Source organism: Actinia tenebrosa, unplaced genomic scaffold (assembly GCF_029948245.1).
Source record: "Actinia tenebrosa isolate PJP-AT-01 unplaced genomic scaffold, QUT_ActTen_1.0 PGA_scaffold1__47_contigs__length_23844297, whole genome shotgun sequence".
Classification (NCBI taxonomy): domain Eukaryota; kingdom Metazoa; phylum Cnidaria; class Anthozoa; order Actiniaria; family Actiniidae; genus Actinia; species Actinia tenebrosa.
This window is the reverse complement of record NW_028292578.1, coordinates 20,828,170-20,852,639: the sequence shown is the minus strand read 5'-3', so window position 1 is coordinate 20,852,639 and position 24,470 is coordinate 20,828,170. Positions and strand designations below refer to the sequence as shown.

At 37.6% G+C, this 24,470-nt stretch overlaps 1 protein-coding gene across 8 annotated transcripts in view; it reads right to left on the bottom strand.

Annotated features, from left to right (window-relative positions):
• Positions 1 to 4,699: 4,699 nt before the first annotated feature.
• LOC116288843 (galanin receptor type 1) overlaps positions 4,700 to 24,470 on the bottom strand; it is a 39,746-nt gene continuing 19,975 nt past the window's right edge. For 5 of the 8 annotated variants that reach the window (XM_031695686.2, XM_031695688.2, XM_031695687.2 and 2 more), the window contains exons 3-4: positions 17,876 to 17,990; positions 4,700 to 7,005 (exon numbers count right to left, since the gene is read on the bottom strand). In XM_031695686.2, the coding sequence (XP_031551546.1) occupies positions 5,448 to 6,518 (1,071 nt within the window). In that variant the 5' untranslated portion in view covers positions 6,519 to 7,005; positions 17,876 to 17,990 and the 3' untranslated portion in view covers positions 4,700 to 5,447. Of the gene's footprint in view, positions 7,006 to 12,800; positions 12,951 to 17,875; positions 17,991 to 18,081; positions 18,199 to 19,494; positions 19,728 to 24,470 lie in introns of those variants that run through there. The other 3 variants (XM_031695693.2, XM_031695692.2, XM_031695694.2) reach the window with 3 other exon arrangements.

The following is a 24,470-nucleotide window of genomic DNA, read 5'->3' as shown; positions in this document are numbered from 1 at the left end:
TCGTCAACAGGGAATTTATTAACTATTTGTAAATCTAATTATATTAGATCAAGAAATATGCTTGGTGCGTAAGCTTGAATATTCAAGGGTGAAAATCCATCCCACAAGGGTTGTTATGATGCCACAGATGGCCCAAATCCACTTAGGCGTAATGTTTTCCCATTTGAGACCACCTGTCATTCCCTAGAGTATCATTTCTTTGTTTAACGGTTGTGCATATAAAGACACGAAATGGATACAACTTACACAAAGAACTTATTCTCGAGGAAAGGACACGTGGTGAAATTGGAAAACATTACGGCCGAGCTGAAGAGGTTTATTCTTGGGATGCATATGTTACGTCATAGCGCCATGTTGGTTAACGACAAGATCAACCAACATGGCGGCTGTCATGTTGTTGCACCCCAAGAATATGTTCAATTAGTGGACTACTTCGACGATACGGCCGCCATCTCGCCAGGGGGCAAAACAAAGCAAATGATGACAGAAAATATATAGTTTCCTGTGTTTGACTTTCTTTTAAGGGTAATTGTGATCTAACATGTGCAGTCTTAATTCATCTTTTATTGTATTCTCTTGTGGTGAGCTGTTAATATCAATCGACGTCATTACTGTAACAAAGCTTACCCCATGATGCCTTGCGATCCAAGATGGCCGCCGTATTGTCGAAGTAGCTATTCTTCTGAGTATAATGTGACAATGGGTTGTTCTCGAATAGTCCAGCCTTTCCTCATTGGTAAATTCCGCTGTGTTTTATGATTACAGACTCATATGTACAGATTTAGCCTTGTTTCAAAGCATACAAATAATTTGCAAAAGTCAACTTAATTTAAAGAATGTGTAAGATGAACAATACCAATGTTTTGAAATCTTTCGGACTTATAATGTTATCTGTGAAAAGCTGACTTATAAACGAGGCTAAACTTTTGCAAATGGTCTTCAAAACAGGTGTATGCGCAATGCGAATTTGGTGTTTTGACAATTATCGAATTTTAATGGGTTGCCTGTGGCAGCCCAGTCTTAAAATGCGTTCAATAGTACCCTAAGGTCTTCACGGCACTACCAAAGAGTCTTTTGTAGACATATGATACAGAGATCCCGTGTAAAGTCTGATTTATATTCAAGTGACAGATGCCAATCAATGTCTAATATATCAAAGTGATTGATTGGGGGCGGGGCTGCGAATCACGTGTCGGAAATTTATGTCTACGCATATTCTTTTTTCGTTGATTGCTGAAATTCAAGGTTCAGTGCAGGATAAGGAATTACCCGGGTGTTTAAACTGACCAAGAAAGTTCAAGATGCAAAGTATCTTCTTATTTGTCTACTCAAATTTGTAATTTAGCTTCTAAGCAGTATTCTATGCTGAAAGAGTTTAAGATTAATAGCTCTAACTTAAACTAGGAAAATAAGGCTTCAAATCTTCCCTTGGATAGACAAGAATAGGTTACTAAAAAAAGAAAAGTTTCACTATTCTGTATTCTATTTTTTTTTTAAATCAATAAAGAAAAACGGAAAAAATGAGCGAAAGCGTGAGTACAATATAATATTTAGGTCACCCATCCAAGTGATAACCCTCCTCAGACGAGCTTGACTCAGTATCTTGAACGACAACGATTTATCCACTGGACCACGGTTCCAGGTGAATCAGCATAACAATAGCCGTGAATACAATGCACCGAATAGACTAGACTTTTTAACATTATATTTTCAACCGATTCCGTGCGTGGCAGAGATGCAAGGGATTAGCCGATATGGTCTGGGGGCCGGCTGGTCTCTCCCCTGATGCTTCGGCTAGAACATTTTCTTGCGTAATTCGTACACCCAAGGGCAGAAGGATTTAATCGCCGTCAGGTCCGAAGTCCATACGACGCCTCAGCTCTGCGGATGTCTCGGGGGTATGGCAAAGTTGCATCGATTTTTTTGAATTTCTTGCGGTGGGTTTCAATCCCATCTTATTCACATATGATTTTTCTTTTTTTTTTTTTTTTTTTTTTTTTTAAATCCATTTTTTTAATTAGATTTAATTCTACAACAATAAGGCAATCTTTTTAGTGAAAAAAGATTTATTCCTAGTCAGTTGCTTATAAGCCTGTATAGGTTCGATCAGACGTTATCAGTCATATAAGCAATATCGATCCGTGAAAAGTAGAGCTATGCTTTCCTTTCTTTTTTGACAAAGTTTACTGACAAGAACATTTACTGCACTTGGATCTCTATATCATATGCCCGCAAAGGACTCTTGGGTTGTGCGTTGAAGACTTCTTGGTACTATTGCGCAATTTCTGCATTTTCTGACAAGGAATAATATAATAACAAAGGATGGTAAGAAGATAAGAAAATTAATTGGTGATTCTGACTGAAAACTTTGGGATATTTGATCTTGTTGCGTCATGGCGCAAGATCAAATTCACAAGTAGTGTGACATGCATAACGCAAAACTGTTTATTTTATAGCCTAAAAAAGGGCAGAACCTCCAATTACTTTAATATTATGTAAAGAAAACCTTAAGAGAGGTTAGGGTTAGACAAAATTATTCTTTTCTGTGAAACATTCCATTACTTTGACTAACACTGCAAACTTCGTCAGTTGTACCAGGTCTCTGCGCATGATACAGGCAACCCAGTGAACGCCTATAGGGCGCCTTGTTGTGAATTTGTCGAATCAAGCCGGGTGGCAATTTTCATCTGGGGGCGGGTGGGCTCGGGGATTATAAACCTCTCCCCAGCTTCCCTCTCTGTGTTCTCAATAAAACCAGCCAGGCCAGGGCTAATGAATGATACGATAGAACCCGCCAAAAATGCTAGAATTTCCTGAAACTAACGTTTGAATGGAAAAAGATAATGATCTGCTGACAAACGAACTGTGACCGATCATGACAAGATGGTGAGAACAACCGAATGGTCCTATCGGTGTGTGGTCGGTGGGTGGTCGGTAATTTTTGGCTGATTGATTCAGTATTTTGTTTGCGTCATAAATATTTAGATTTGTTTACTTTTGTTTTTGATATATTCTTATCAGTTCTAGCCAGCTATTATGACAGCTCATCAAAGCTTCTTAGCAATTACGAACAAGATTACAATTGCCAACGGAAAAGCCTAGAGTGAGGAGTGATTCTTATTACTTACAAGAAACACTGAGCACGAATTAATTGGCCTTTTTTTCTGGCCTTTCGTGCAAACAGCCGATTTTAATTGGAGAACATTACTAATATCTACAACTTACTAAAAAAAATAAGATTGTTTTATTTCTAAGGCTTTGCCACACGTAACAGGATATTTTTGAAAAAATAATCTTAACAGATTGGCCACTTGATACCCCAATCGAAAAACCGCGCAACTTTTCGAACACGGATAAGTATGTACGAGCGAAAATGATTCGAAAACGCTTCGTGTGGCTAAGAATTTTTTTTAAAAACGGAATTTTAAAATCCGTTTTTAAAATTGTCGGGATAAGTGTAGACGAGGAATAAGTTAAGATAAATTAATACCCAATAATGACGTTAAAGAGTTATTTCAGTATTCCACGCATTGCGTGGTTTTTCTTATCATTAGGGAGAACACTTCCATCTATGAAGTTCATGATAGAGACCAGTATGATTCTCAAGCATTTACCCACCTGGCTAAACTTCTACTGAAGTCGACCAAGCTAAACCTTTCATCAGTTTATGTAATATGTATGAAGACGTTCCACGCTAAATCCGGTGGATTTTTTTCGCACGCTACCTTTCGTATCCGATCAGGGGATCAAATTTGTAAGAGCTAGGCCTTCCACTCGAGAATTGATAAAGAAAATCAATCATTTTCAAGAGGTATCATCTTCATGAGCTAGCTATGTTTACACTGAAACGCGACGACTACATTCTAACAGGGTACCATCGTATTTGGTTTTTGGTTTTGGGAATCTAAAAAAGTACGTGCTGATACAATTTTTCAATAAACCTTCAAATTTTAAACTAGAATAACCTCTGGGCTGATCTAAGTTAGGGCACACCTATTACTCACACGCGGACTGCCTTGAAACAACCTCGTGGACTGCATGATCGAGGTCAGGCAACGGCTAACTCACAGGTATAACCCTGAAACCACCTCTGGGTTGATATAAGGACAGGGCACGGCTAACTGACAGATAGAATCCTAAAACAACCTCTGGGTTGAAAGGACAGGGCACGGTAACACGCAGATCGAACCATGAAACAACTTCTGGGTTGATATAAGGTCAGGGCACGGCTAACTGACAGATAGAACCCTGAAACAACCTCTGGGTTGAAAGGACAGGGCACGGTAACACGCAGATCGAACCTTGAAACAACTTCTTTGTTGATATAAGGTCAGGGCACGGCTAACTGACAGATAGAACCCTGAAACGACCTCTGAGTTGATCTTAGGTTTTGTGAAGGGAGGAAAATGGGAGAACCCCATTTAACTGAGTCGAGTTGCCACTGCAGTGCAAATTGGGGCTGTTTTAGGGAACAAAACTAGACGCCATCTTGGAAATATGTTCCCTAAAACAGCACTGTATGCAAGGTCAACTCGAACCATTTTTTCCCTTAACCTAGAAATGGTTAAAATGCCCAGAGTCAGCCAAAAGCCCAAGCTGTAATCTGAGACATGTTTTTTTAACTGAGTCTGCTGCAGGGGTGATTCCCATGCATGTGTTTATAGTCTAGTTAAGACACAGGAGGCAAATAGGGCATCCATTATTCCCAAACAAACATTTATTTTATAAGTGAACCCTGAAACAACCCTTGGGCTGATCTAAGCCTTGAGCACGGCTAATTCAAAGATTGAAGGCGTGGAACAAACTCTGGGCTGATCTAAGCCTTGAGCAAGGCTAATTCAAAGATCGAAGCGTCAAACAACTCTGGGCTGATCTAAGCCTAGAGCAAGGCTAACTCAAAGCTTGAATTAGAATCTGTTTTAGTGTGTTGGGTTTTGCGAAGGGAGGAAAATTGGGAAAATTGGGAAACACCGCCCTAGCTCGAATCAAGGGAAAGAAAAACTAGGAGACTGCCGGCAGTCGACAAAACCATCTCCTCATTTTTTGCATGGCTCTCAAAACCATTTAAGGTAGAAGAGGTGTATCTAAAACTCACGTGAAGTGGCCGTAGGATTAACAACACGCAATGAGGCGGCCATAATTCTAAGTTAAAAAGGTCGAATGGTTGTCTGACCCGGTAAAAATATTGTAATCCTGTGCCTCCGAATTGAGCGATGCGTCCAGCGATGCTCACAGTACTAACTGCGCACAACACCAAGAGATCTATCTACCAAAAACAATGCCAGATATGCCTGGCTCCGGCGAAGGTCTACTGATGATGACTCGAAATCGGCTCTAAAAAATGTCTTTCTAATCCAAGATTATCCGAGTTCTGATACAAATCTCGGAATATTTATGATTTCTATATTACATAATAGAAGATTTGGTGTCCTGGATTAATCTCATCTTTACACCCTGGACTCCCTCAACGGAGAATCTATTGCATAAGATCTTATGACTGCAGTTTCTGTCTTGTTGTTGTTCTCATGTGGAGTGTTAGTATTATGTGAATTCCAACCTTGAGTATAATGTTCCCTGTAACCCCATCTTTTTCGACAACAGCGGAACACATACAAAAAATACCGCAAATATTCGCGTCGAAATTGTTTAGTAAGTGTTCCGTAAACGATGGGATTTAAGCAGCTATGAAGTGCAGAAAGAATGACACTGGCGTTAAAAAATATTATCAAGCTCTTTTGATCCGAGCTTCCAAAGTCCACCATCATCCAACAGATTTGTCCAGGCAGTAAACACACTGCGAATAAAATGACTATCGTCGCTAAAGTCTTGACTATCTGTAGATTTTCTTTCCTGAATTGTTGGTGGACTTGGGTGTGGCGTTCGAACTTCGAAGCGCTGCTGCGGTTCAAATCAAAGATGATTCTTATGTACGCGACGGTGATGATAGCCAATGGAAGAACATACTGTAGAATGACTAGAGACAAGGTGTAGGCTCTCTTGTGGTCCGTTGTAGGCCACATTTCTGTGCAAGTTCCTTTTTCTGCGCGTCCAACAACGACTAGAGGCATGATGAAGACGGCCGATATAGCCCATATGATTGCAATACTGATATAAACATTACGATGTCTCATATCTGGTTTGAATGGATTAAGAATGACATAGCACCGATGCACGGCCATGAACGTTAAAGTGTATACGCTTAGACAATAAGTCGTGGTCATCACCGGAGGAATAAACTTGCACATGCCAGTCGACATTTTCGCGGGAACGAACCAATTGTACACGTAAATAGGCAAAAAGGCTATAAACATCAAGTCTGCGATAGCCAAGTTCATGATGTACAAGTCATTGACACTTCGCCTTGAGCGTTTACCTTTGACGATAATAAGAACGAGAATATTACCCACAGATCCAACGAGAAACGTGACAACATAAACGGCCAATTGAACTTTCCCAACAGCATCATCCAAAGGCGAACTGTTCTCTGGGTTACTCATAGACGCGTTCGTCTGTTCCATATCTATTGATGTTCTGTAAATCAGTCTCAAACGGCTCTAAATCCACTTCAGAATTGCCTGGCTTATTTGCATTGGACGAAAAAAAGCCACTTAAAGCTCGGGCTACTTGATCAAGGTCACCAAAGCACTCTTAAAAGTTCAATTGCCTTGTCGATGAAAACTCAGTAACGATTGGGTTTGTACTTGAATGCGTAATGGAGCGAGATATTAAATATAAACTGTCTAGATGAAAGAGAAGGCATCCCCGGTGCTCACTGTACTCGTCTGGGAATCCAAAGAACCTCGATGATGAAAGCTGATGGCAAATTTTTCCACTGAAAAAAAAAAGCTCTCCGTCACTCGTCAGAGCATTCCTTACCTAGCAGGTGTTCTTGGATCGTCGAGGTTTGCTATGAGGGTTTGTTTCTTGAAGACAAGTAATGGAATACGACAGGGGCTCAGCCGTGTCACCTCACACCATGCAAGCTGCTCGTTGCTGCGTATATACCTAGGCGAGATAAAAACGTTGAGATTATTACTATTGATTGAATTGTTTACAATTGCCTATCAACTTGAAATTGCTAGAATAGGGATATCACCAGGCGATTTTAGCCAACTTGTCGTCGCTGTTTGCCGGCGCCAGAGGAATCTGTCATTTTTTTCATCACGTATGTGACAACGATGCATTTCCCCAGCTTTTGCGGTGGCGTTTAGGGAAAAAAACTGTCAACCAGCGAAACTCCTTAAGTCGGATGAGTCACAAATCATATATCTCTTATAAGCCACCAGCATAGCGCAGTAGAAATAGATATTAACATTTTAAAAAGCGATAGCAGAACTATTGTAACCAGATTTCATAAAAACTCTCAACGAGTTTTAATCCTAGCGAAATGGTGTCTGACAGTCGGTCTTTAAGCACCAGAACTAAATAGAAGCAATGTCTTCCGCTTCGAAGACAAAATCGGAAGGGAAAGGCCGAAGAAAGAAAAGTTAATGTATATTTTCCTGCGGGGATGTGGCGCAGAGTCTGAGTCAAGGATTAGCCGTTTTGCTATATTTATAATTATTAGAGGTTACTGATCCCAATATCTTAGAAGTCACGGTATTGATATGGAAGAGGTCAGAAATACAGAGCTAATTGGCTTGGGTCACTCCCTTGCCTGTGGAAATAAAGTATTGATCTGTTTACATTTCTTGTCCTCTCTGCCAAAAACCACAGAACACTTTCGAAACAATTTACCTCGTTTAGCTGTCAATTACGAGTTAGTTTGGCTGTTCCTGATTTTGTTACCCGAAAGAAAAACACTAGTCAGACGAAATGAAAAGCAAACATGCTGCGAGTGAGTGCTTTTGATTCTTAGAGTTGCAGTGAGTGATCCCCACACGACAGTCTTAATTAAATCAGCTAATTATGAAAAGTCCTCAGGCGAACTTTTGATATCCCTTTTCCTTTCGTAGTATAAATATACTGCTATGGATAGTATTACGCTGTGGTTTTAGGTTACTTTTAATTAAAATATAAACGAGTTTTAGTCGCAAACTGTGCAACCAATAAAAACATGTTTTTGATGGTTTTTGAAATTTTTCAACGATTCATAATTTGATTTCATTAAGGATTAAACTGTTATTGCTGTTCCTAGTGTTGCTTTGCTTTTCTCTCTCTTTCCCTCCCTCCATTCCCTCTCTTTCACACCCCATCTATTTCTCTTATTCTCTTTGTCACAGGCTCTCTTTGACTCTCTTTGTCTATGTCTTTGTCTGTCTGTCTGTCTGTCTGTCTGTCTTCCTTTCTTTTAATCTCAATTTCTCTTTATAAGAAACAATCTCATTGCGCAAATCATTACTGAAAAATCCTTCGTAACGCGACTCTTCGTTTGAAACTCAATGAAACTCAAGTGAACTTCCACCCAACTGGGATAACGTAAATCCAACGAATGTGCGGCCTTAATGCAAGGAATTTACTAATCTCTTCGTTCCCTTCAAAACAGCAAACGCCCGACCGAGAATAAATAACCTCTGTACCCCAGGGCACTAGAAAAGCTATCATCTGTTTTTCAATTAAAAGAATGAATGTTCAAGTTTCTTTGTCTAACCAACTTGAACGTGATGTCCAAAACAAGATACAGGAAATGTGCTCGACAATTTCAACGTGCTTCGTGCTTGAAACAAAAAAACTCCCTCGATCTGTATACATTTGTCGACTCGATTTCTTAATGCTGTGCGAGATTATCTTATTATTAGTTGGAAGGATTGCTAGACCACGCCATGGAATGTTTTCCTGTTTGCATAGTTCTATTTTGATATAGTTCCGTTTCCTCAGTGAATCAACAGGGCCCGGTAGTACGAAGGGTGAATAGCGCTATCCGAAGAATAAATCTTATCCAATGGATTAATTATTGGATAAAAGCATCGACTTAACCACTGGATAAGGATTTATCCGTTGGATAGCGCTATCAACCCTTCGTACAACTAACCGGGCCCAGAATATTACGTCATAGGTATAAACATATTATATGGGCATTTATACTCCTTTTTTTGCGCAAAATCTTAAATCTTTCGCTTCGACAATTTTTCTAAAGAAACTACGGAAAGAATGGACAGAATGTATGTGGGACCAAAACTATATAAACATTATTGCGCTAGAAATCTAAAAACTTGATCTTTCTTTATGACTAAACATTTCAAGGTTATTAGCCTTGAATTTCGCCTTATTATTTTTTGTGGAGAAAAGCGAAAACTACCGTGGGAAAATGTATATTTATGAGAAAACAAGACAATAATCATTACTGATCGTCAGGGCTCAAAAAAATCTATTAATAACTGCTATAACTGCTATATATATAACATAATACCATTGATATCGACATGACCTTTTTGTGAATGGGTATAAGTTACTGGTACTAGAACAAACCAAACAGTATGAAAAGTTAGTCGTGATTGGCATTGATGCTGGTGAAGACTTACGACTAGCGCCACGGTCGCGGTAATGATGACAGTTCGTTAAGCCAATCACAGTGCGCGAATCATAATGCTCGTCCAATCAACATCTTCGAGAGCAGCAGTTACCGTAAGTCTTTCACAGACTTTTAAAGATCTTTTCATTAGGAGATCCTCGCTTACCCCGTATTCCAAAAGCTCTTTATAAAATTTCTAATTCATTGATAGCTTGAATAACATCTTGGCTGATCAAAGTCGGCACGTGCAAACTCACAGATGGAATTGAACTCTTTAGTTTGGGCGTCTGGATGTTTTCCTTATTTCAGACCACGTGTCATTCTCTTCAGTATTTTTTTTATTTTTATTATTATAATTAAGACAACTTTTAAGAAGGTGCATTAGTTTGGAGGTAAATTGAGCAAATAATTTCGTGCTCAAAGGAATAAAAAATTGAAAGAACATCGCGCCCAAGTCACGAAGATCTATAAACGATTGATGTCAAGAATGACCAAAATGTCATTTCTTCCAAACGTTGTTTACTGTCAGTGATATTAGTTCAAACACACAAGACGACCAACATATCTTAAAATTAATAGATCTCCTTTCCTCGTTGGGCTAATTTGTACTTTTATCAGGAAGCTACGAAAAGATTTCATTAAGTTTTGATAGGAAATATCCCCATAGATTTGAAGCATCCTATTGGCTGACTTCCTCAAAGTTTGATTTGCAGATTTGATTGGCTAGGATTTTACAGGTTGTTTCAGGGTTCGATCTGTGAGTTAGCCGTGCCCTGACTTAGATCAGCTCAGAGGTTGTTCCAGGGTTCGATCTGTGAGTTAGCCATGCCCTGACTTAGATCAGCCCAGGGGTTGTTTCAGGGTTCGATCTGTGAGTTAGCCGTGCCCTGACTTAGATCAGCCCAGAGGTTGTTTCAGGGTTCGATCTGTGAGTTAGCCATGCCCTGACTTAGATCAGCTCAGAGGTTGTTTCAGGGTTTCGATAAAGTTGAAGCTTTATTTTCAGGAAGAAGAATTTTCTAACGATGAAGTAAGAAAAAACCACAGCGATCCCGTCAGGGATGAAAACTTCCAAGCCGAAAAAATTCTGTACTATTCATTCAAATGTAACGCAAGATACATTAGGGCCACGCATGCGCAAGACAAGGACATGTAAAATCAGTCATTGTACGGTCACCACGGTCATAACACACATATTGTAATGACTTTGTTCACAATTATACAAAAACTTATTTTAGTATAAATCACTTCATTCTTGTTAATTCCGTCAAACTTTTTTTCTTTTTTTATAAATGATTGCAACTAAATCTAACTAACTACTTCCCAGTTAACGTCATTGGTTTGCTTACTCAAGGCAGTCTGTCACGTAGTGTCACGTAAAGCCTTCAAACTAGACACCAATCATCCTGTAATAGTAATCTTAGTGTGTTTTGAACTTTATTTAGAAACACCTATCATCCTGTAATAGTAATCTTAGCGTGTTTTGAACTTTATTTAGAAACACCTAGTCATCCTGTAATAGTAATCTTACTGTGTTTTTGACTTTATTTAGAAACACCAATCATCCTGTAATAGTGATCTTAGTGTGTTTTGAACTTTATTTAGAAACATATCCTCAAGAAGCACCTGTATTTGATCTCTTATCCCAGCCATATTGAGGCGGATCACCGTCAAAGGAAGTCGGTGAATCATTCAAAGAAAACCATGAATCATCCTTAATTCACACAGTCAATAACTACTGAATCGCGGAAGTAAACGACTGCAAACAGAATTTATTTCATATTGTCTTTGATATCTGTGGACTACCACGAACGACTTATTTTTCTAGGTTATTAGATTTCAAACGACTATTTGATCAACAAAAAATCCATGTAAATCCAGATAAATAGTGTAAAAATGATTAAAAAGATATCTCCTCAAATAAAAATGTCAGTTTATTCGGTTAATGAACGCACACAGATTTTTAAATAACTCTTCTGAGCCATATTGAAATTTTCTCCTGATCTCTCCTCTCCCCAAAGGGGCAGTTTTGACTAATTTTCGCGCGCTTCAAATGCATGCATCTATAATAAGTCATCTATAATAAGTTATCTATAATAATGCATCTATAAGTGGGAAATGTCACCGTTACTGTCACTGTTAAATGGCTTCCGCTATGAACCAATCAAAAGACGAGGCACACCAACCAATCAAAATGCTACTAAGTAAGGAAGCCCTTCGAGAGTCGGCTCCACTAGGCCGCATGCATCTTCTTTCTCATTTATTACCGACACTTAATTCAAATTTTGATAACGAATTCAATTGATTAAGAATCGTAGTTGAAATGTTCGCAATAGGTATAATATTAATCGTAAACCTCTTCGTGTTATTGTGAATGGGACACAAAATTGCCTTGTGAATAAAAGGAATTTCACTGAACTTTTCTGGCTTTTTTTTGTTTTTGTTTTTTGTTTTTTTTTTTTGTATTACCCTAATGAATACAATGTCTTGGACGCAAAAAATGTTTTGTAAATTCGAATGAAATGTCTTTTTATATTACTAAAACGTTCAGTTTTTGAATTCTTGGGGGATACTGAAACAAGCGGTACGCATGCGCAAATTTTCTTCTTGATTCATCCAAGCTAGTACGGTTTTCTTCTAACATTCTCTTTTTATTTCACCTATACCTTTCTATGCTAACGTTTTGAAACATTTACCTTACTTTCCTGTCTAATTTGTAATACTAGATTTACAACTTACAAACTGCAATTAACGTGATATAGATTAAAGTGATATAGAAAAGAAAAACCACTTAGTCGACGTCATTAAAAAAAAAGGAAAATTATCCTTCCAAGAAAAGGCTATATAGCTTCAAAACTACGACATTATAAATGGTACTCAGTAATACTAAGGTAAAAGTTAAGGCTCTCGAGAAAGTTCTGTCTTTAAGTAATATTGCTTCAGAAGAAATTGAATCGATTTAAAACTGAGGAAAAAACGATTTCATATTGTAGCCGGAAAACCTGTCTCTTTCTTGTCCTTCTTAATTTCTTGGTGTTCCAAGGCACCCGAGGCGTGAAGACAATTAAACAATACTCTGCGAAACAAAAACCTAACGCAGAATACATAATGCTTGCTACACAAAGAAAGACCCGGAAAATTCTATTAGCGACTGGAATATCGAATCGAAAAAGTCACTTTACGGAAATTACATTTCGAAGCGAAGATGGTTATTGAATAAAAAAAAAAAATAAAAAAACAAAGGCAAAGCTACACAGAGGATATCAAAGGACCTCAAAGTGATAATAGCTAATTACGGGGAAATATGCATACTTAGAGCAATGTTAGTAGTGGAGTAACAATTACTTACGATATTATGAATCAGTTATTATATATTTCTGAGATGAGTCCAGTCTTGTATGTTGTTTTACCAATGCCTTTTTACTTTTCACTCTCAAATGCCCGCCGTTGTACTGACTGCTTGTGACTAGACAAGAGTAATGGTTCTTTAGGCTTTGAGAATCATGAAGCCAAATTACACATTCTTGGCCGAGTGGAAGACAAAATAGACCGTTACCAAGGTGACTGAGTGGGGTGGTTATGAATCACCTGCTGTGGCGTGGACAAGCCGAGAACATTTTTGATGGCATGATTTATGGGCTAGTCAATGGCCATCTTAATAATTGTCAAATAAAAACGAACAGGTAATTTTAGAGATGGGCGAAAATAGTGATTATGGTGCCTCTGTCTTGGCAGGAGCTTAGCGTGGGGGAACCACCCCACAATCCCCCACAAACGTTTGACTAAAATGTTGCTTTTTTCCAATATTGTTGGGCTACCTGTGGCTTTGGCTTGAATTTTCGCGCCAAAACGCGAGTGCTCGCCCCTATATTTTTTTGGGGGCATTTTTGGTAAGTGAAAAATAAATTAAATAATTTTCTGTAGATAAAATAGAAGCATGAACAGAGGAACAAATAAACAGCAGAATGAATATGAACCAGTAAGTCAAGCAAACAAACAAATCCTGTAAAAATAGAAATAAAAAATCACTTTCATTTAAGTGTGTAGTCGTTCTAGCGCTTTCGCACTAATTGGGGACACTTTTCGCTCACACGCACTACCACTACATTTAATATTTTATGCACACGACGCTCAGCTCACATGTTGATTTTTACTAAGGGATGAAACCGGAGAACCTGGAGAAAACCCTCGTGGCACAGGAGAGAACAACACATCAAACAAACTCAATTCACATGTGGCGACCGCAGGGCTCAAATCAGCGACCCGACTCACAGCGGTGAAAGACGAGGCGCCACCCTATGCTACCCTGTATGCAAAGAAGCAACGAAACCAACAAACAAGAAAACAAACTAACAGATTAGTGAAGGCATTTAACCCGCGAAATAACTGAACTTGAAACAACGTATAATAATCAAATAGACTAAAGTGTATTAATTATATATTTATTAGTCAAGGTGACTTCACTATAGTAGCAAGGCGTACTATTTGAGGTCCATTTTAACTGGGTAGTTACAAACACCCAGTTCCTACACGGTACGACAGACTGGGACATGCCGTAGCACTAAAATACCTTTCTATGGCATTGGTACAACGGCCGTCTGATCGTCATGCAAAACATAAATTAAAAACTGAAAAAATAGTTTTTAAGAGTGTTAACGACTGACTCTTAGCACGGAGTTGGTATGTGGGCATATCGTAACGCATCGCGGTAAAACGGTCGTCTGATCTTCATACCTTAATCAAATCCTTAAGTCTTCATTGATAGAGTCGAGGGCTTTTTGTACGTTAGTTTATGACAACAAACTTCGGCAGAATGGGGATGGTACGTGGGCATACGTAACACTGAAATGGGTTTCAATAAGAATGGTTAATCTATCGCGGTACAACGATCGTCTAATCGTCACTACACAGTAATCAAATCTCAAGTATCATTATAGTAAACAGAGTGTAAGAGATTTTTTCACGAGTGTTCATGACAGCTAACTCTCAGAATGGAGATGGTACGTGTGTATGCCACGACACTGAAACGGCTTTCCGCCATAAGAATGACTAATGTATCAAAACAACGGTCATCTGATCGTCATACGGTTATCAAATCATTAAGTCTTCATTAACTTAACTTAGTGTAAGAGTTTTTAAGAGTATTTACAACTAACTCTCAGCACGTATACATGCTAAGCCGTAACACTAAAATGGTTTCTCACAAGAATGCGCACGCAAGTCATCGTATGAATGGGTAACAATAGAGCGTTTTCGTGTGACGTCACAGCGGCCATGTTGGTGTACCAAAACAATACATTCACTATCCTCCGGGCATTGAATTCTATTTTTATGCAAAAATAGTGCTGAAAGTTTGATGAACCAATATGGATGCCTTGTCAGGTGAATGAAAACGCAGTCGTACTGTAGCCGTATCTACGCATGGTGGATTGGAAGAAGCGCACCAAAAAAACATTGAAAAAAAGCCATTTCAATGTCACAACATTTCGTACCTGTCTACGTGTCGTACGTCAGAGCCGCACGTTTCCCACTTAATAAAAGCCTGTTCTTGATAATAACATTATGATTGGAAAACACCGGCGGCACTGACTTATCCACGAACATGCATAACAATTATATTGCTTTACATATGAATTTTTTTCGAACACCGAATTGGGTTTATTTACCAACCAAAATAACACATTAAGATCAAAAAAAGCTAGAAATCTGGATGTTTTTTAAGTCCATTTGAAATCAACAATATTTCATAATCACTATCACCATATGATCAATGCTAATATAGAGTGAATGCATATAACCCGTGAAATAAAAAATACTAGTCAACAGTGTAATAGTGAAAAAGACACGAAAGAAAACAATGGAATAAGGGTCTACTAAAGTGTATTAGTCTAACATCTATTCACGGGTTTCGTGACTTAACTCTACTCGTCAGATCAAATCACAACCATCTGCATATATACTTCATAGACTTGATATTGATATGCTTGTCCAACGACAATAAAGTAATTTAGAGCGATATTTATCGTCGCTTGTGTTGTCTCGATTGCTTGACAACGCTTCTGATCAGTTCTAAATAAGATGACAAAATTTCCCTTCCCTCCCCTCCCTCAAACAAATTCTCTAATCAGAAAAGTCTCATGACATGGCTACAAATTTATGGCCACAAATTTCCCCTCTTCCAAATCCTGTTACTTCAAACTCTGAAAAGCATTTCATAAATGAAAATACACACAACAAGAATATTAAAAGATGCATCGTAAAATACAACGAAACCGTACTCACCCCCCCCCCCCCCAAAATCACATGAATTATCGTCCTTAATTTATTAATCGATCACTTTTTTCTGGAGTTTGTACTTCAAAGTCAGTATCTTTGCTTGAAGGTAATGTTAAGTACACGACTTTTCGTGATACGCGTCGCTAATTGTTTAGGCTAAATCAAAAACACGCAACGTGTTGCAAATCGTTACAAGTGACATGTGTTAAATGGCATCACCTTTTTGCGCAACGGGCGTATCGCGAAAAATCTAGTTTCGAATAGTGGCGTGTAACATTAAATACCTTTATGCATTTTTTTTTTCGCGTGCGTATAGTCACGTTAAGAGCACTAAAGTAACCAGATTGTCTCTTCCCCTCCCCACGCAAGTGAAGATCGATAACACATTTTAAAATGTATAGTACACCCGTCGCGTGTTTAATATGAAAACCATGAAAAATACGATACAAAAATCGCGGTACAGTATTGACGCAAGAGCACGTTAACGATCTAGGGTCGATGACGCTGGTTTACTTAATGCATATTACACACTATCTGCCTACTTTAAGTTCTAGAAAGTGTGTTACATACTCCGTTTGCGCACGATATATTCTAATGGCAATCTTATGACCCTTAATATTAATATTAATAAATTAATTCGTTTGTTCTGTAGATCGTTCTGGTATTGATTGGGGACGCTATCACTTGAACAAACATTACCACTATGTTACATAATTTAATTTTTAAATGTTGATTTTTATGTTGGAAGGCCGAATGCGGAGACCGAACTCATGCAATCTCGTACCCAGAGCCTGCGTTTCTTCTGGCCTGTGGCGTAGAACGAGGGCTCTGGCATAATCCATCTTTGGCGCATGCGCAATTTTCCGGAAGTGAAATATAATCAATGGCAACCATGATTTAAATTTCTGTCTTTACCGCCAGTCAAAATAAAAATTAGAAATCGGGAACACACATATATATATATATATATTTTTTTTTTGGCAAGTCTTTGAACACATGCAATCTTATCCGGAAGTCCAAGAAATCCTGGTCTCTAAAAATGGATTATGCCAGAGCCCTCGTTCTTCGCAACAGGCCAGAAGAAACGCAGGCTCTGGATACGAGATTGGAACTCATGCTGATAGTAAAGCCCTCGTGGCAAGGGAGACAACGAACAAGCAACTCGCAGTACTGAAAGTGGTTATCTCTGAAGAAAGAGAAAACCCTCGAAGCACGGAAGATAACCAAAGAAACTCACTTTAGCAGAAGAGTTTTCTTTGTAGAGCGAGAAAAAAACGGAGAACCGGGAGAAAAATCATAGAAAGCGAAATTCTCCTTATGCTATACCGATACAAGTACATTATCCACTAGCTCATCACCCCTCAGGAAAAACGAGTCAATTGTGGTAATGATGTCCACAGTATTATCAAAATGATGTTGAATATATAGCTATCTATAGTAGAGGTTGATTACTATGAATAGGGAAGATACCATTGATGAATTTCTTATCGAGATATGTACATACATGGAGCCAGCGACTGGCGCGCAGGAAAACATTCTATCAAAAACTACGATATAAGACTTGAAGATGCAATATGATAAAGGAAAGTAAAGACGAATCAAATGACAATGCAGGAAGAAGGATATAAACCAGTTTGTTTTGTCTTAGAAAAAAGTCTTTGTTTTCATCTGTAAAAACTTGTGATATATAAAATATCTTTTTCCCGCGCTATTGGTACAGTTTCAAAAATAATTTTGAAGTAATTCTTCTCTTTTTTTGTTTTTGTTTTTTTTTGTTTTTTGTTTAATTTTTTCTGCTGCTAGTCAGTTTCGAAAAATAAACTATCTTTTCTATCGTTGTTTGTTGTTATTGTTGTTGATGTTTTAAACTAGTTTATAACATTGTTATGATCTTTCTTGACGCCACATATCCTTAAGATAAAAATCCTGATCGACTCAAAGATAAATACGACTGGCGCGCAAAAATCGCCATGAGATCAAGATACACGGAAAAAGCGCGAATCTATTTTTAGCAGTTCGTAACGCGGCGCCCGTAGTTTTGAATAATTTAACAACATTGTAAATATCGTAAATACGAGAAGAATCTATAAACAGAAATTTATCAGTGACTTTCAGTTTTTAGTACAGTATTCCATTCATATAACTCACCTTAAAGATTCAATTTTTCCTCAAAATCATACCAAGGAAAGGTATTCAAACGTTTTGGCAGTTCTTTAAAAAAAAGACTGTGAAAAAGCCAGTAAGCTTTTCCTAAAGATTAAACCTGCAAAAAATCAAAAATATTATAAGTTAGGTATTTCTCTACAAAATGCTGCGAAAAGAAACGTTAATAGGTATAGACAATTATAGCGTACGTTGACAATAATGATGTTAATGTACGAGTACAAGTGTTGCTCTTTGATCACTATTTGAGTTAGTTTGTACATCTTTGTTAAATGACGAAGAATGGTACTTAGGCAAGCCACGTATAGAAGAACCATTTGAATTTACTAACTTCCCTAGATACTAATAACTCATTACATTAAAAACCCCAAAACCAATCAAAATATAAGCCAATATGACACCAAAAGTGTCTGTCAAACTCTTAGGTTAGAACGAGAAAAGACACGAAAAAAATAAACTAGCGTGAATGACATCCCGCACTAAAATCCTAAAAACTCAGAAACCGCGGAACGTTAAAGGCAAGCAAACCACAAGCTGTGGGGTAAACAGTTTCTTCAACTCATTATGAGAACACGAATATTTGATACTGTTAATTTGAAAAGCCATTTTCAGACAATTTCCGATTTAATATCTTTGCACTTTGGGCATCATGCAGAATGAATGTCAAAAAAGAATTTTGAATCATCGATAATGTCGCTTTTTTCTTTGTTCAGTATTAATTTTCCAGTGGACAATAAAATGAACTCTTTATAACTCAATATGTACGAGATACAACGCGATTCAAAAAGGATTTCAAATTTTAATTATTTTCCAATGTCCTGCAAAGGTGCACATAGATTACAAAACCTCGTTCACCTGAGGAAGTCCAAAAATAATCATTTTTCATGACTTTTTTCACTTTTCTTGTAAAACACCGACTTGACCATTAGTGAGATCCATTATAGATGAAATGGTAGCCTTCGGGAAGAAGTCAATAGGAAGAAAAAAGGATCCACGAAGAATTGATTGAATTTTGCAATATCCTCAGAAGGTCGGTGAGAGAGACAGATTTTACTGATCTCGATATGTAAATAGGAATATTTCGTTGACAGAACTAGTGAATGACCGGAAAAGAGATTATTACAAACCACGCTTTGTGCCCATCTATGATTAAATAACAGTCAAAACTTCAAATTTTTGTTTCATTAGATAAAACAGCTTTTCGTAAATAAATAGCGAAGGAAAAAAATCTTGAAGCTAAGTGAGAATATTTCACTGGAACAACTTGATTCAAGATTAAAAGTTTTTCAGTCGAGCGCTTTATGATAAGTCAGTTGCTTAATAACGTGACAACCAGTTATTTTTTTCACGCCTTGTGTACAGTCTAACTAAACCGAGAACAAGTGATAAAATAGCTAACAGCTTCGTAAATTTTTCATTTAAACGATTAATGATCGATTGGATCTAAAAAAAATCAACGCCAATTTCTTTCAAGAAATTTCAGCTCGAAAGACGTGAGCTCGACATATAAAGACTTAAGGCCGAATATCTTGAAAATCAATCTTCAAATCTTTGGACAATTTGACCAAAAAGTCCTCAGAAAGAAAAGCATTGACGTACAGTACCTCAAATTCGCAGATAAAAAGAGTTTTGTTAGGATACAAGCAATCTTGAAGTCGAGTTTCAGCCAGGCATCACATTGTAGTGTGTTCCGTGTTTAGCAACGATCCATTCACTAGGCTATCTGGTCCACAGTTCGTACTTCCCGTTTAAAGAAAACAAATGAAAAATCCTCAAATGACAGCTTCGGGATGGAGCAGATAAAATCTCGAAAGAGTGCCGCTGTATATTACCACATAACGATGACCATTCAAAGTCATTCTCAGATTTAACAGACCCTTTGACATATATTATGGTTACTATAGCAGCCGGTAGTATGGTGTCTTAATTTTTAAGGTGCTTGTTAGCGCCGGATTATTGACCAGTAAAATACTAAATTCCTTTTAGCTTGTAGCGATGTATCCATGTTATAAAACCTTTTACACAAAGCTTTGGCTTCTCTTTATTTCTTCATTTTATTATCATTTTATTTCACTGTTTTTCTCATGACAATTTACACCATAGTTTACCCGCGTAATAACACTAGGCAATTAAGATAGCCTGCGATGCAGGCAAATGACAAATTTGAGGAATTTTTATTTATCTCGACGGAAATGCCTCCAAATAATAGTCTGAAGTAGATGAAAATAAGAAGAAAAGAAAAAAAGAAGGAAAAATGCACAAAAAGGACTTTCCAAATCATCACTTTTAGAGCTAAATTTCCAACTCGCCGTCTAGTCATTTCCCTCGAATAAGTTAAGTAGAAACGCGAAACTGAACTAGGACTACCACAGTGGTATTCTGCTATCGTTTTCCTAAAAAAATCTCCATTAGCTACCATAAAAATTCCCTAAATCTTCAAATTCGTCCGGTAAACTGAACTTCGTGTTATTTTTTTTTTCCGTGTTAATATTCGTGGATAGCACAGCTGAGCCGAGACATTTTTTTTTTTCACAACGGGATGGGTTCGATAGGTGAATATTGATGAGTATTGTCAACCAATACAAAGATGCTATAGAGACTCCAAAGTACGAACCATCCGTTATGACTCTTAGCTAATTGATGTAAATTAATTACAACAACGGTAAACAAACTATCAGTACATCACGAAAACACAACGAGGAACGATTCCTTGACACGGTGTCCGCGTCCAAGGCGAGTTAGCACAAGCTTTACCCTGAGCGCGGAGTCTCCTTTTCACTCCTCTACGGGCGAGAAAAGGAAATGAGAGGAGTTAGAAGGCTCGCAGGGTACACAAGCTTGTTTTCCCCTGAATAAACTTCGAGGATTTTCTCTGGCTTCTCCGTTTCACTATCGTTCTTCGGTGACTGATCAAAAATATTTTCGTGAGCTCCAGTTGAATTTAGTGGATGAAGAACACTGAACCAATCAATGGAAATGCCACTGCTCAGTCCCATTTATTCATTTAGCTATTTATTTATGGTGTCTTTACGCGTTCGTCCATTTTTTATTCAGTTGTTTATTTAGTGATAAGCTGGTGAAAAAACAATTGATAGATTTACAGATTCCTATATTCTTATTCCCTAATGCTTTCCCCTCTTAGTTAACTAGTTTATTCTTCATCTTAGTTTCATTGCGTTTTTATCAGTTTTCTCGCAGCGGGAGAACCTGGTACTAAAGTCATTGAAAACTTTTTCTCGTGAGTAATTCTCCTACTTATTTCGCTCCCCAAACACCATTAAAAAATATCTTTAAAAAGCTTCAATTTTCATTACCCAACAGCATTAGCTCTAACCACAAATAAACCCGATATTAAGAGCCCAACTGGTCGACTGACCAAAGCGCATTACACGACTAATCTCTTACAAATGACTACGTTTCCAAGTAAACAGTTGGTCGGCCGTTAAGTGGTTTTGGGCGTGGATTTATGTCATTGTATTCTTATCCGTGGATTATCCTAACTTCTGGTCCATTTATGCAACTGTGAATGGTAGAGTTTGGCTTTATATTTGATATTATATCGATATTTTGGCGTGATTCCTCGAGGATGAAATGATAATCGAAGCGGCGGCCATGTTGAATCACGTGACAAAGAAAAATATTTACATCCACACATTTGCGGCGTTGACGACAGTTTGAATGACGTCATCAAAATTAAAAAGATTTTTTATGACGTAAGAAAAGGCCTAAGGCCTAAGAAAAGGCCTGAATTTTCTTGAAGGAGAAGAGAAATGACTGAGAAAACAGAATTAGTTTCCAATATCAAAATCTTTTTTAACTGGCTGACGATATCCCCCAAGAGATAGCAGCACAAGTCCAAGTCTCAACTTGAATTGAATATAACTAAACTATTATTGATATCACAGCAAACTAGTTCACCATGCTCGTAATAATAATATCGATTATCAAATACAATATACTGAATATCGTACGAAAAGATCACATCGCCGCATTTAGAAGATTGACCCTCTCTACAAACTGAGGTGCTAAAATTCTTCCACGTTGAAAAGTGGGAAAGAAAGAAAGATAAAATAGAAGGGCGTCGAAGGGCGGCACTGATTTCTCTTCGTACCAACTGATCCAAGTTGATTCTAATATTTGAATTATATATATAAAGGCTTTAGTAGTGGTGGTAATTCCACAAAATTCTGGACACTTCTCTACTGATTCCAACCAAAATCTTCAGAGAGGTAGAGGGGGGAGGGAGGAGAAATAGAGAACCAGGTGTAAACACCTTGAGAAGAGAATAAACAACAACTCTACAGAAGTACAGAAGTCAGTAATTGAATATATGTCTTGTAAACGTTGAACATTCTTTTAAAATTTTTTACAGCTAGTCATACCATACAGCGACCTTTCAGGCTGTCTTTCATGCGAACATTTAGAAACCGTCTCTCGAAGACATAGACAATTTTGCCGTGAATTTACTTAATTTTTCCCTTTTTGAGGCTGGCGCACTGGTCATAACTTAAGTATTATTTTTTTCTTCGAATGCTTGTAGATTTATAATCATTTTTTTTCAAACTAAAAAAGACTTCATTGTTTAAGTGAATCCTATAGACCCCTTGCATGTAACGTCAAAGCAGCTTAATTCGGAGGGAAAAGAAAAGAATTTCAATCTCCTGATAATGGGAAACCTATTTTTCGCCGTCCAAATTGAGCTGCATTCCGAAGTGCCGCAAGGGGTCTACGCACAAGTTGTTTTCATCGGGTTCTCTAGTTTTCCTTCCTCAGCTGAACCTACGGACGCTATTAAGATTTCGATTGGACTTTGGGTGTTAACTGAGCCTTGACTTTGCACTTTTGATCAGTGATAAAGCGGGTTGTTTCAGGGCATTGATAAGATTAAAAAAATTAAAATCATAAGGTTTTTAGGGAAAACTATTCATCTCAAGACAAAGGAAACTTTATTAGAGGCGGCGTGGAAAAAAACAAGTTCACTTATGACTTTTGTTTTGACAATGGCTTTTTTAATAATATTTTTCTTATGAAGAAAAATGATACTTGTCAATGTTATTTAGTCAATAGCCTCACTATATCCTAAGACTTTTTTTATGTTCGATGAAGACGCGCGAATTTTGTAGCTAAGTGAGTGAGTCTGTGAATATCAAAGCTGACATTGCAGGAAAAAAGAATTTCCATCCTTCGGTCCTGATTTAAACTCTGTCGTTCGAATCCTAAGACGTTTAATAACTTTATTATTCTTATTCTTATTTCTTGATTTTTGAAATTATTATTCCATGCTTTGTTATCTTTTCTAATTTGGAAAACTTCAAAGAAGCAAACTACTTTTGACATTCCAATATCAATTCGTTTTATCTTTTTTTTTTTTTTTTTTACAAGATTGAATTTTGTTTCGAATAAAAACTATACACTTTATAAAGAAAATAAACCCTTATCTGTCGCTTGTAGAGTAAATCTTTCTAATTCTCTCTTTGATTTTATCCCAAAGTCAGCGTTTTTCATATCTTTAATAACAATTTTTCATTTGGAGAAGTTAGAGTTGATTTCCCGCGCTCAGGAAATGGAATGAGTCTGTTTGTTCACTGCTCATCATCCGACGACAAGAAAATCTAAGTAAACACATCAGTGATTTCAAAGAGGAAGGATATTGAAGGCAAAGTGATGAAAATACCGATAGTTATTAGCAAATGGACAAAACAATAAGGAAAATAAAAAGATTAATTTCACGAATAATCGGTAAAAATCTAAAGGTAATGAAAAGCTTTGCAGTGGCTTTTTCCCCTGGGAGGTGCTTCTAAAACTCCGGAAAATAAAGCCTTTTGGTTTTGTGTAGAGAGCAAGTTTATAGATTAAATACAAGTTATGGCTGCAATATCCGGCTTTGATTCCTGCGATTTTGTTGTTCGCAGCAGAGTCGTAAGCCGGCGGAGAGCCAGAAGAAACGTACTAGAACCCAGAGAAAATCCTTTTAACGGAGTGTCGTTGTGTGCACGACGTGCGCCGGGTTCCAAATGAGACAAACTCGTTTTTCATCTTAATACATTAATGTACTGAAGGGGCAAAGTTCTCTTTCAAAATAAAAACAAAATTAAAATATATGCTGATAATCGGTTAATGAAATAGCTTCTCCTACATGATAGTACAGTAAGCCCTAGCACTGAAATGGTTTCCCTTTACAAACCCATATGATGTATTATAGCACTAAAATGGCTTCCCTTATACTCGGTATAGTATATATCGTAGCAACAAAATGCCTTCTCTCCCCTACCAATAAAATGCCTTTCCTTATGCACAGTAAAGTATACATACCATAGCATTGAAATGGCTTTCGTTATACGCGGTATAGCAGGCCCTAGCACTGAAATAGCTTCCCTTATATGATAGGTATAGTGTGCCCTAGCACTGAAATGGCTTCCCTTCGTTTTAGCGCAAATAAGTGATCTAGACTAGAAGCGTAGTGGCGGCAAAATACAGCACGACTTAACTCTGAAATTCCACTAAAAAATTGTCGGCTTTGCCGCTCACTTAAAATGCGTTATTGTAAAAGTTTTATACACTCTATAATGTCTAACATTTA